The sequence below is a fragment of the Chamaea fasciata genome, unplaced genomic scaffold, assembly GCF_029207755.1.
Source record: "Chamaea fasciata isolate MVZ Bird 193981 ecotype frontalis unplaced genomic scaffold, bChaFas1.0.hap1 SCAF_3, whole genome shotgun sequence".
NCBI classification, from domain to species: domain Eukaryota; kingdom Metazoa; phylum Chordata; class Aves; order Passeriformes; family Sylviidae; genus Chamaea; species Chamaea fasciata.
Window position 1 is genome coordinate 65,259,991 of NW_027094088.1, and position 12,966 is coordinate 65,272,956.

At 37.8% G+C, this 12,966-nt stretch overlaps 1 protein-coding gene across 2 annotated transcripts; it reads right to left on the reverse strand.

Annotated features, from left to right (window-relative positions):
- Positions 1 to 1,087: 1,087 nt before the first annotated feature.
- Positions 1,088 to 12,507, reverse strand: LOC136287029 (nephrocan-like). Of its 2 annotated transcripts, XM_066179344.1 has the most exons (4): positions 11,759 to 11,883; positions 11,321 to 11,465; positions 5,492 to 6,393; positions 1,088 to 2,356 (listed from the first exon to the last, which is right to left on the reverse strand). In XM_066179344.1, exons 1-4 carry the CDS (start codon positions 11,782 to 11,784, stop codon positions 1,909 to 1,911), a joined length of 1,521 nt encoding a protein of 506 aa, XP_066035441.1. In that variant the 5' UTR covers positions 11,785 to 11,883; the 3' UTR covers positions 1,088 to 1,908. The 2 variants fall into 2 exon arrangements, with proteins under 2 accessions (XP_066035441.1, XP_066035440.1); XM_066179343.1 differs by lacking the exons at positions 1,088 to 2,356; positions 11,759 to 11,883 and adding an exon at positions 12,435 to 12,507 and having other exon boundaries at positions 4,257 to 6,393.
- Positions 12,508 to 12,966: the final 459 nt, after the last annotated feature.

Sequence of the window (12,966 nt, forward strand, 5' to 3'; positions counted from 1 at the left end):
GCTCCTATCACTTGTTTCCTGAGACTGACCTCAATCTTGCTACCACCTCCTTTCTGGAAGTTATAGAGAATGATCAGGTCCCCCTGGAGTCTCCTCCAGGCTAAAGAACCTCAGCTCCCTCAGCTGCTCCTCATAGGACTCGCTCTCTAGGCCCTTCACCAGCTCCATTTCCCTTCTCTGGACAGGCTCCAACTCCTCAAAGTCTTTCTTATGGTGAGGGACCCAAAAGTGAGCACGGCATTCAAGGTGTGGCCTCACCAATGCTGAGTACAGAGGGACAGTCACTGCCCTGGTCCCCCTGGCCACACTATTGCTGAAACAGGCCAGATGCCATCGGCCTTCTTGACCACCTGAGCACATGCTGGCTGCTACCCAGCCAGCTGTTGACCAGCAACTCCAGGTCCTTTTATGCTGGGAAGCTTTCCAGCCCCTCTGCCCCAGCCTGTATCACGGCAGAGGGTTGTTGTGGCTCAAGGGCAGGGCATGCCACTTGGCATTTTTCAATCTCACAGAACTGGCCTCAGCCCATTGATCCAACCTGTGCAGATCCAACTGCAGAATCTGATGATAAGGGAATGCAAAGAAAAATGAGCTTAGGTCTCTCAATTCCAATTGCATACCTTAATGTGTTGGGGGACCTAAGAAACGCACATGTCAATCACGTTTGCATAGGAGACAGAACCAAATAGATGCACTCTGACACCTGACAAATCACCCTCCATGGAGTGTTTACTCAGTTACTGAATGCCAATGGAAGATAAAAAATAATAGAAACTGTTTGCTTTGAAAAGTAATTTGCTAATTTAGTTATCACCTGAGATCATGAACTAACTTAAGTGACTGTAAGTGTCTGGTTTTAGTGGTCTCACTAATCCAATTTTGTTTAGTTTCCAAGCACTTTGGAAAGTGCTTGATAAAATTTGTACATATATCAGAGTTAATGCACTACTTATGTAGCATTTAGTCTTTTTTTGTGTGTGTATGTGCACAAAAGTCTGGAAAGGTCTGGCCAGTGAAGGGGGACACTTGCAGTGTGTACTTGCACATTAAGTATACTCAACCTAAAAGTATACACATGGTATCTTGAGCTATATTGTAGCAAATTAGCTATTCAGCTACCAAAATAAACTATTACAAAAGCTTCACCTCACTTCATCTTTTCCTAATACTTGCCAGAATCTATTTCATGAGAATCTCCCCTCTTTTGTTTACAGCAACAGAATCAGGTCAACTCGACCCCAGTGTTTTCATTCCTCCCCATTAATTAACTTCAGAACTACTATTAAATCTCATTAACCTGGACACTGATTCTTCTGTTTATTTCACTTGCAGTGATGAAGATAAGCCTTCTGTATTTTGCCTGCAGCTCAGCTAATTTAGTCTAATATCATTTAAAATAGTCTAAAATAAAAAATGGAAATGTTTCAGGAAAACTGAAATCAATCTCTCAAAGAAAGAATTCTGAACAATCCCAAGAAATTGCTCACATCAATGTAACTCTCCACGTTGACCTGCACACCCATGAGTTTAAATGTGTTGAATGCCTGACTCCTAGTAATAGTGTATTGTGGTATTGCAGAATTTTATTTGTGGGGGTTTTTTGCAACTATAAGAAAATGTTCTACTATAAAAAGGTCCATACAGAGTTACAGACTGCTTTTCTAAGAGACAGTAATTGTATTCTTGCCTTGCTCAAACTACAGAGTTTTAATGGTATAGAAAAACAGATTTTTTTTTTACAATATTCAGTTCACAATGGCACCCTTACTGTACTGGCTATTACTTCTTGTAATACAAATAGGGCAGGAAAAGCTAATGATAGATGAGAAGACTGCTTGTCAGTAGAGACACTGGTGGCAGTGGGCAGCTCTAGACAACTTCAAGGTTCACTACAGATAAACTGTGGCATTAATCTAATTCATAATCGTAGTAATCGTCATCTGTGTTCACTCCAACGCTGGAGGCCTCATTGGGTTTTATTTTCTTTCTGTCCTCTTTGCCTCTTTCCGTGGAAGACAGATTGTCTTCACACTGCTGCAGAATCTTTTTGGAAGACATCCAGCTTTCTCCACGGCTTTGTGCTGGCGCTGCACACTGCCCTCCCCGGACATCCGTCCCTTTGGCCACCAGTGCTCTTCTGGTTCTGAGGAGGTCACAGGTGCAGTTCCAAGGGTTTCCATCTAAATACAGGTGACGAAGACGAGGTAAATACTCCAGGACTTTGCGATCCAAGACAGATATCTTGTTATTCCGTAAATTTAAAACTTGAAGCTGTTTCAAGTCCTTCAGCTCTTGCTCTCCAACATCCTCTATGTCATTTCCTTTTAGATCCAATCTAGCAAGGGTGTCTGGAAGTCTGAACAAAAATAAAACAATACAAAGGTGTTATGTTCATCATACTGTTTTTGTAGGTGGTGTTTGGTGGTGGGTATTTGTCCAGGCACATCTGATGTACTAAAATAAAGCTATCACTAAAAGATGCAATCTTCTGCAAAAGCAGATGTTCGCATTGGCTTTGGGTGGGTTTGTTTGCTTGTTTGTTCTCTGTTTTTATGTTATAGGTGTACTGCCTGTGCACTCTTGAACTGTTTTCCCAAATTACTGCAGTTCTGACCAGTACTGACTGTTCATGCAACTGAACTGAACAGCAGTTCTGTGCCATACTATGGAAAGAATTAACTGCTTGATTGACTGTCAAGTTTTAAAATGCTTTTTGTACTCTTCAATGCCAATGACCAAACTATAGCACCATAAAAGGTCAAAAGTTTAGACAATCATGGCAACACTGCTCCTTCAACTACTTCTATATATGATTTGTTTTAAAAACATTTTTTGGTTCATAAAGAATTAGAATTTTTCCATTTTGTTCTGCTGCTCCCATCAGACTCAAACATTAATCATCACAGCAGTAATCTGTCTGATGATAAGCTGTTTAGAAATCAGCAACAGGGAAAAAATATAATTTCAAGACTTAGTACTGGTTACATTTAGAAGAGAAAAAGCTGATAATCTCTGGATATGATACTGAACAGGTCAGTATAATTCTTATTTTCACATACATTACAAATTTATATGAAAAGACCTTAATTTCAAAACTCTTGCTCATTTATGATCATTTATGATCTTCTAATTTCCCTTGGATATAGTTAGTGACAAGTGCTTAACAGAAAAGCATAGGCATGGAATATCTTTAATAAAATTAATTCGAAAGTATCTTTAAAATCACCTTACTATGGTAGTATGCAAGGTGATAAAATAAAGAGTCAAGGTTACAGATTTTAAGGAAACTTGACTGAAACTCTCGGGGAAATGAAAATCATATTACCAAGATCTATTTAGAATAGAACAGCAGTATACTACAACTGGTAAAGTTATGGGATAGTCAGTGGCCGTCACTCACTGTTCTTTGTGAAGCTGAGTTTGAACCTCTTAGCTGAAAGATGGTTTCCAGATTTGTGAAAAACTTGACGAGCTCAATGTTACTGTTTCAAGAGTAGGGCAGTTCTCTATTGTGCTTTTTTTTCTGGGGAGATGAGAATTTCACATATTGATATGGTGATTCACTTCACAAAATCTGACGTTACCAAATGCTTGTGACTGCAATAAATCAGTTTTGAAACCTAACTATAGACAATTATAGTTGCCCAATACGACTCTCTAATGTCAGAAGGGTAATCTGGGGTAAAACCCTAGTGCCACTGATGTCAAGGGCAGTGGGAAATCACCCAAGAGGTTTATCCTGACCGATTACAGTCCAAAGCCTGACCAGCAAGTCTTTAAACCTGTGAAGACTCTTATTGTACTAATGTTAGATTTAAACTTTATGGCTATATTGTTTGACTTCAGGCTGTGTTGATCTAGAGAAAATAATGCCACTTAGTACATGACTGAGTGCCCTGCAGCTGGAAGAGGAGCCGTGCTCACTTGGGAGCTGACCAAGGCAGCCACACTGTGCTGCTGCCACTCTTAGGAATATCATCACATTCTTCCCTGCATTTTCACCACACCCTGTAGGACATTATGAATTACGGCTCTTCTCTAAACGTCCTGAAAATACTTGGACTTGTGGATTATTTTCTTTTCCGAAAAGAAGAGAATTAGCTTTCTTTCTCCTCATTTCTGCCAAAAAACCTGCTAAGACCTATTCACTTTAGCATATCAGTCATATCTTTTAACCTTTTACACCTGACAGAGTTCTCACATAAAAGTCAAAAGTAATAATTTTTTTTTTCTGTATATCCACAAGTACCTGGTCATCATCAGACAATTAAATTAAGTACATAAATTTTATTTCTTGTCTTTTTTTTCACCTCTTTTATGTTTACAGTCCTCCCTGGGAATCTGTATTTACTGTTGGAATGAAAGGTCCCCAATATCTCCTTAAAAGCTATACTATTTAAAGGCTAGTAGAGAAACCCTTCCTGTTAATTCTCTTGGCTACGAAGGTTGTAAAATAAGATGGATTAGACTACAAAGCATTAAACATTCCCGTCAAGCTAGACTGAAATCAAATATTTATACACCACTAAATCACTTTCTGATTATAAAGCTGTTGCCAAATAGATTCAAATGCTAAAGGACATGATGCTAAATGAATAGAAATTTTATTGTGTTATTTATTTAGGCTAGTTAAACCTGTCTATAAACCATAAAAATAAAGTTTAACAGTCCAGTTTTGTTAAAGAAGTTGATGCTAATGGAATTACTTCACTATTTTTATGCCATCTTATTGCACAGCCTTCTGTAATATAAAATTGCCACTTTATATCAGAACAGCCTCCATTTGGCTTAATATGCCATCTCTGATAATGACCAGTTTCAACATTCAGATGAATGTGAGAGATTCTCTAAGCAGAGCATTAATGAACACAGTGTGCCCAAGGGATGTTTCTTCTGTGCTCTGTTGACTGGAATTTTTCTTACAGCCTGAAGCTGGAGACTTTATATGCATCCCAAATACCTTGCGGTGTGTGAATTTAATGAAGTTGGGAATGCCAATATCACTAAAAAAGCTCATTCTTTTTGATCAGATTCAGCTCCCAAAATCTTAATATTTTAACAACAATAAAGTTGGTGTGGCTTGGTAGAAACATCAGCTTTAAAATTGCTATCTATCCTTTTTATCAAATGCTCTATTATTTTTCTTTTGTGGGGCAAGCTAAATCTGAGTAGTAGTATAACCTTGGTAGCAAGTCTGTTGCATTCTCCTAGCAGGTTGTTCTTATTGGTGTGCTAATTAAATAAAGTGGCCTCACTGGCAGGGAGAGATGCAAATTGAGCAGATTCATTGGGGGCCACAGATGTAATGAAAGTAGCTCTACTCTGAGGCTGCTAACTGGAGTGCTAATTAGTGCCAGTTACAGCAACGGGTTTATGGTGTGGAAAGACTTCTACCATGACTAGGCCTGAATACCAATTTTTGGCTCTCATTCTCGTAATGCGAGGAAGGAGAGATGACGCCTTGGAACCGGCTGTCCTGAGATTCACTTGCCTCAGCGGAATGGAACTGAGGAGATTCTGTTCCAGAGCCAGATTGGAAAGCTGTGTGCACTGCTGGAGAGCTCCCGCCTCAAACGTGCTGACAGCGTTGTGGTCAAGAAACAAGTGCTTCAAGTCCTGGAGTCCTTGAAAGTCCTGTGCTGTCACCCTTTGGATCAGGTTATTGCTGCAGTCGAGTTTCTGCAGCCTGCCAGGCAGCCTGAGGGGCACAGCGTGGAGCTGGTTCTTAGACAGCTCCAGCGTTGTTAAGTTAGGAAGAAGCTGGGCACCATCTACTGACGTCAGCTGATTTTCTGACAGGAGGAACTCAGACAGATTTTCTAGGTGTTTCACATCTCGCAGTCTCACAATTTGAAGTTGGTTTTTCTCTATTTTCAGAGACAGTAGGGATTTAGGTAGGTCAAGGGGAACTTTTATCAGAAAGTTACCACTTAAGCTGAGAAAATGTAGACTTTGGAATGATGCAAAGAAGTTGGCTGGGAACGAATTCAGTTTATTATCATCCATGCTCAGATACATCAGTCTAGGAAGCCTAAGTGGTGCAGACACAGTTTCCATGTTGTTGCCATCCAGGATCAGAGTCTGTAAATTGTAAAGGGAAGAAAATGCACTCGGAGGCAGAGTTGCAATCAAGTTGTTCCTAAGATCGAGCACCCTTAGTTTTATCAAACCTGCAAAATCAGATTCATGCAGAGCATTGATGGAGTTATCAGCGAGTTTTAAAATTTCAAGGCCAGATGGGAGAAAGGTGGGTATTTGCTTTAGCTGATTTTTGCAGAGTTCCAGGGACTTCAAGGTGCTCAGATCTTTGAAAGTGTTGTTTTCTATTGATTCTGTGCCACTGCATGACAGGACCAGTTCTTCAAGGACGGACATTCTCCTGAAGTCAGTAAACTTAAAGAGAAAAAAAAAAATTATTGTGGTAGTACATTTAAAGGTATCCTCACTGGTTACTCCTTCTGGATGCTTGGACAACTGCTAGTATATGCTGAAAAACAATATATTTAAAATGAGAAACTAAAATAAGTGATAACAGCAGAGGTATTGCTATAGGTACCTGTGGTTTGCCAGTATTTACTTCAATTTCTAGAATTTTGTGGTTTAAGTCTATGCTCTGTCAGGTTTTGAGCAAGCACATACATTTGAAGGAGGAATATTCCTTTTATTTCCTCCTGGTGGATAGCCTATAAAAAATGAAAAGGTAACATCACCAGTGGCAGAATTCTTTGCAGAGAGTGGATGGTTGTTAATGTTCATTGTGCTCCATGGTGTTTGCTGGAGCACTTTTGAGTTCATGATACAGCCATTTCTATATATAAACAGTACTCATCCTGCAGCATGTATTCCCCAGAGGAACAGATGTCTTTACCTCTTGCTACTGTTTTGGAAGAAAAACTAGAAATCAATGCTTTTCTCTTCCCCACTGCCTTTTTTTTTTTTTTTTAAAAAAAAAAACCTCACATATTAATATGATCAAACCAAAAGTGTCAGATCAGCCTGCCCTGAAAAATCACCTCTGTGGAACAGAATGTTGTCACAGAAACTTAGTTTTTTATTAGTTAGTAATGAACAGTTGCTTTGCAGTGGTAAATGGTACTTAGATGTTGACTATGACTATAATATCAAGAGGCACACAATTGTTTCATTATTTTTCTGCTCTGTTAGAATGTGCTTGTTGCCATCTTGTGTCTCAAGTTAAGCAGCAAACCCAAGTGATTCTGGCAGCTTTCTCTAAGCTGAGATAGGAGGAAGCATGCAGTGAGGGTGAGCCAGGGAGTTCTCCAAGCACACCAGTTACTACAACATTGGTTTTCTGAAATTACCAGATGTGCTTCCCATTGACCTCAGTAACTGAGTCTTAAAAAAGATTTATATGGGAATCCCCCCCAAAAAGCAACATGAGCAGGTGTTCTGCACAGGAGTGGTGGGAAGGAGTGTCCTCAGCTGTTTTCCCTTCCCATGTCCAAAACCATCTCACTATAGGTCTCAAGGACCACACCAGTTAGAGATTCTAAGGTAACAGTAGATTCTTCATGCTATTTCCCCCAGGGCTTGGTAGCTCCTAGCACATTTTACTCTCAGTGGGGGAAGTTACACAGCCTGATCTACAGCATAACCCCTCATCCCAGTCAGGAATCTGTACAGAGGGCAGTACAAGTCCTTTTGCAATACAGATGCTGGGTAGTAATTTTGTTCCGTAATCCTGGTTGGATACATTTGACTATCATACTTGTGTAAGTGAAATCAGCTCATAAAGGTGACTCTCAAAAGGTGTCTTACAGCTTCATATGTCCAACTGTTGCATATTTTAGGGCTGTGTCTCTTTATCTTAGCTACAAACTCTGCATTTTAACTTTTGTTAAAATTAAAGCCTGCACAACTGTGAGAGGCAAGTCAGATTTCATTTTGTTGTGGTATCCTTAGTTCATCTTTCTGATTAACTTTATTCTGTTTTGCAAAGCAATTTCTGAATTGCAAAATTTGATGCAATTACTGAGAAAATGTAGATATGGAACCTCTACTGAAGCAGGTTTCTCCATCAATTATATCTAAGTTCAATGAGGGAATGTACCTCCATTAAAAACCTTATATTCTCAACAGTAAACAACGAAGTTGTCCAAATTATGTGATTTTATTTTTCTATAAATCACTGTTTTGTGTATGTATAGCTATATAGCAATGTCAGAACTGCTGATGTCCAGTTTTGGTCATGATTAGGAAGGTGATCTTCTATATAGGAATGAGCTGCATTGGTCAAGAGCACAAAAACATAATCATATGTAATTATAAAACCATCTTATGGAAATTGAAACAATTATGAACCTTCACAATTCAATATATTTTCTCCTATAAATTCAAAAGCAATGTTTCCTGCTTTTCCTCAGTTGATTTCTGTATGCCTCTAAAAGGCTTAATTTTCATCTTATTAAGTGACAGAGAGCTGTGAAGGTCAATGTACAGACATTTGCTCTGTAATGATGTTAGGCTTCTTAATGTGGATTGTGTTTTCTGTTTTCCACCTATTTGGTATGTGTTGCTAAGCTTTGTGACCATGCTGTTTCAAGACTTAAACATTTATCTATTCATGCTTTTATAAACCACCCAGTCTTTCTAATACAAATCAAAACATATTTGAAAGCCCACCAGCTCTTTTTTTGCTAGGAAGCAGTGTTTTATTTTCTAACTGGATTGTCTGTAAAATGATAGTATAATAGTTTTATATTTTAAAACATTGATCTCCTGAAAGTGGATCTGATATGCTGATATTTAATACAAATGTTTTAAGGAATTTTTCATTTTAATTACCTTTTTTTTTTTTTTTTGGCTTTTTGAGTTACTTTGACCTGGGATATGTTAGAAGCAATTTTTATAAAACAGTCTCCTATCCTGGAGGTAAGGTAGATTATTTTCTTTTAGCGGATAAAACCCCTTAGTTTATAGTTAATTCTATAGTTAGAAATAAACTAAATTTTAAATTGAGAGTAAACAGATTATAGTTGATTTTCAAATCAAGGAGGAAGCAGAAAATATTGAAAAAAGATGCTAAAGATAATCTAGTTTTGTTATTATAAAGTCTGTTTTTAAACAAACCCCAAGCTGTAAAATTACCAAAAGCAAAAATCCCAGCCACTGTTTTTAATGCTGATCAACCGTCAGAACAAATACAAATTTGACCTGGGTAAAAAAAAAAAAAAATCTACTATTTTTTTAAAATCGTACTGATTTTAGCATACAAATATATATTATTTTTTAAAATTATTATTTCTTCACAATTTTAACAATAATGCAAATTAAGGTGCAGAAGTAATTGAAAAGGTATTTTTTTTATTCTTCTGAGGCCGCTAATTGCCAAACTATAAGTTTTGTGAATGCTTACATATAAAAGTCTCTTGGAAGTCAACTGTGGGAACTCCAGGCTTCCATTCAACCTCTTTAGAAAAGTATGTTATTTTCTCTATGGGTAGGTAAATAAAGGAATTTTAAAAACCAAGCAAATTAAATAAACCCAAAATCAAACCAGCCAAACAAACAAAAATCCCACACCAAAGAGTTATTTACAGTTATTTCAGTGCTTGCAGACATGTGCTTTACAAGCAGAAATGTTTCCCTAAGCACCATAATATGTGCCAGTGGAATTGCTCAGCTGTGTAAAATTAGGCGTAGGTATTTATGATGTCAAGACCTCAGAAGTATAATTTGTTGCATGGGGAAAAAAAAGTTAAAAAATATATCCAAAGACCCAGTATAATTTCAAGGAAACAGCCTACATAACTACAAGGACATAGTGTAAAAGGACTTCTTTCCTTTCAGTGACAAGTCAGTAGCAGCAGTAAGGCAGAGGCATAGCCAGTGGAATTAAAGTATAAAGTGAAAAACTTTCTCCTTAGCTGGTTTCACACACCATTTGCTGCAATCAGTCATAAAACATTTATCCCACCACTTCATTCACTTAAATCCAACAATTAAATGCTTTTATGACACCAGTCTTTTGCTCTATTCAGAAACTAAGGTCACTTTACTTATAACTGAGGAGTTGCTGACAGATATGGACAACTAGCCTAAGAAACGGAAAATGGCTCATCTTACTTATTTTGGAAAGAAAATAATAGGGAGGAGGAGGGAAGAGTTTGCACAGAAAACGTATTTCCTAATACAGAATTCATTTGACAAATCTTTTGTTTACACTGAGTACAGCTAAATCACACCAATGTTTGACTCTTGTGGGTGTGTGAGATAAAACAAGAAAACCAGAGATATTAGGAGCAGCTAAAAGAGTAAACTTTCTCAGAGGAAAACTGTACAATCACTATTGCTCAGTGGGCAACAGGTATTTCAGATGCTGCTCTAAGCTGCTTTCCAGCCCATTTCATTTAGTCCTGAGACTGAAATCAAAGATGCATTTCAAGGCAGTTAAATTCTTTGTAAGAGAAAATGTATCTCATTTGAATTGTACACTTATTATTATTTGTAGTAAATTGATGCACAGCAAGCATGTGTAATAGTGGTTATATTTCCCTTGTATATTTCCCATCTATGGAAGGTTATATTTCCCATCTCTACAAGGTGAATTTATTCAATAAAGGTATTTCAGGGTAGGAAACAAAGAAGGTTTTTTCCAGGTTACAGAGGAAGATGAGCATAAGCTGATGCCTTTAATAATGCGAACCAGTTGGTGCCTCAAGAAACTGAGAATAAATTTTGTAAATAGCACAAATAGCTGGCAGCTTTGGTTAGGAGCTGCTCTCATTTATGTAGGTGAGTAGATAGGCCTGGCCTTGCTTTTAGAAACATCTCGAGCTATTCCTTAGACTCAAACTTACTTCCTCTGCCATTTCTAATAGCAGCTCTACCTGACATTTACAGCTCCAGAGACAAAAAAGAGCTTTAATTTCTTTCATTATGGAAATTATTCTAATGACATAAACCCTTCCATTTTAGTGTGAAAAAGTATTCTATTGTATCAAAAATAGAAAAAGCTTTTAACAGATTAAAAAATTACTCTGAAAGTCAATGGTGACCGTATATGAAAGAAGTCAACCTTTGGCTGCTAGTTGTAAAACACTATTTTTTTGAGTTTCATACAAAATATCATTGTGACAGTGTGAACTAGTGCTTGGAGACTGTAGGAACATGGAAACATGACAGGAATATATTTACATATCCTTAAAGAGTAAGTAAAAATAAAACCAGTTCTGGCAGCATTTTGTCAGTTTTTAGGACATGGAATAAGATTCTCTGCTCACTAGATGCCACCACCATCTGGGAATCCAACTTTCAGTTATGGTGCACTACAAGAAGTACTTTTTCTGGGTTTTCTTACCTGGAGTTGTTTAATTTTGCTGTGGCTGATGTAGAGTCTCCTGGTGGTAAAAGGAATTTCTCTTGGGATCTCTGTAGCCCTGTAGCATTGCACTGACTGGGCAGGGTCACAGCTGCATCTTCTCGGGCAAGTGGTACTTAGAGCACTGTGAAAAGACAAGGCAACTAAAAGGTAAGACAAATACATCTTCCAAAACAGGAACTCTGGGATTGCCTCAGCAACATACATCTTAAATTAAGCACCAAAGCCCTTTTATACCATGAGATCTGATAAAAGGATATTATGACTGTGTATTTTATCCCAGTGAAAAAACAGCAAAAACAATACTGTAATTTGCCTGGGTTAAAATGTTGGCAGGCATTACAAAGAGCGAGAAACTTAAACAGTGATAAGGTACCTTTACATTTGTAGGTATGTGAAATTAGTGTTATTTATTACCTGACAGCTAATCTGCAAACATCCATATTATCTTCAGTTTCCTAGTTTTGTTAAATGTGACACCACGGAATTAGTGGAGAAAAGATAAAGAGCTGTTTTATAGTGGGGCTGTAAAACCTTTGTAACTTCTGTGACCCAGTATTAGAAACAGTAAAAAAAACAACTACAGCCAACACTGAGGCTTTTTTGCTCTTCCTCTTGCATTATTCAGACTACCACCGAAAACCTTAAAACTTAGGCTGCTACTGTTTTAAAGCTAAAACATTGTGTTAGTTTTCTTAATATCTGAGCTACAGCTGAGTGCTGCTGATTGGACAAAATAATCACCACTTCTTGTGTAACTCCCATAAATCAAAATTTAATTATTCTTGTACTTGAAAATTGTAAATGCGAAATGCTTGAAAGCATTTAGTATAAATCAAGTGGTAGATAATCAATAAGACCTATTTACTCCATGACAGATGGAGAACAGAAAGATTTCCCCTAGAGTTCTCTCTGCTTATTAGTGCTTCTCTGACATACCTGCTAGCTGTGCCAGCTGGATATGTAAAGCTTTGAAAGGCATACGGTTTTGATTGTGATCATTTTCCTTTGCACTCAAGCAGTTTACAACATACAAACCAGTGTGTTTTGAAACCTTTGTATCTTAACACACTGATCTGCTTTGCACTGTTACCTGCTTGCCTCCATCTTCTTCATCATATCTTCAGAAGCAGCTAATCCTATTTCTTAAATGCAGACTAGGCTAGTTATTTTTCCAAGCAGAAGATAATGTCAAGTTGATTTGACAAATGGATAACAGAACTGGGGGCAGTCCTTGATGGGAATGCCTATTGGATGCAGCTGGGCTTACACTGGACAATTGCCATATTCCTTCCTGAAGATCCTTCTGTCTCCTTAATCCTCTACACTGTGAGTGCAGAACTGCAAGCCAGCATTTGCTAAACCAGGCAGCGAGAGCAGAAACCTTTTCCAAAAGCAGCCTGTGAAATTGGCATGTTTAACAAACTATGCAGAAAATCCTGCCTGACTTATGGCATAGTGATCACTTAAGCAAAAATGAGTGAGTGGGCAGCTTTAGCAACTGTGCACGAAAGTAAGTGTTTTAATGTTTCTTAGTCTAGGGTTTGATACTTGGCTTGTGGCTTTGACTATTTTTTCCCCCCTACAAGAGTCAAAGTATTCAGACAAAAGTGTAAATCCTTTCT

What these genes read in the sequence shown, in the direction of transcription:
- LOC136287029 (XM_066179344.1), bottom strand. Translation starts at nt 11,784, where the DNA reads ATGGATGTTTGCAGATTAGCTGTCAG. An exon ending in GTTTGCAGATTAGCTGTCAG is followed by an intron (nt 11,466 to 11,758) that starts GTAATAAATAAC and finishes GTCTTTTCACAG; the next exon opens with TGCTCTAAGTACCACTTGCC. An exon ending in CTCAGTTCCATTCCGCTGAG is followed by an intron (nt 2,357 to 5,491) that starts GCAAGTGAATCT and finishes ATTTTTGTTCAG; the next exon opens with ACTTCCAGACACCCTTGCTA.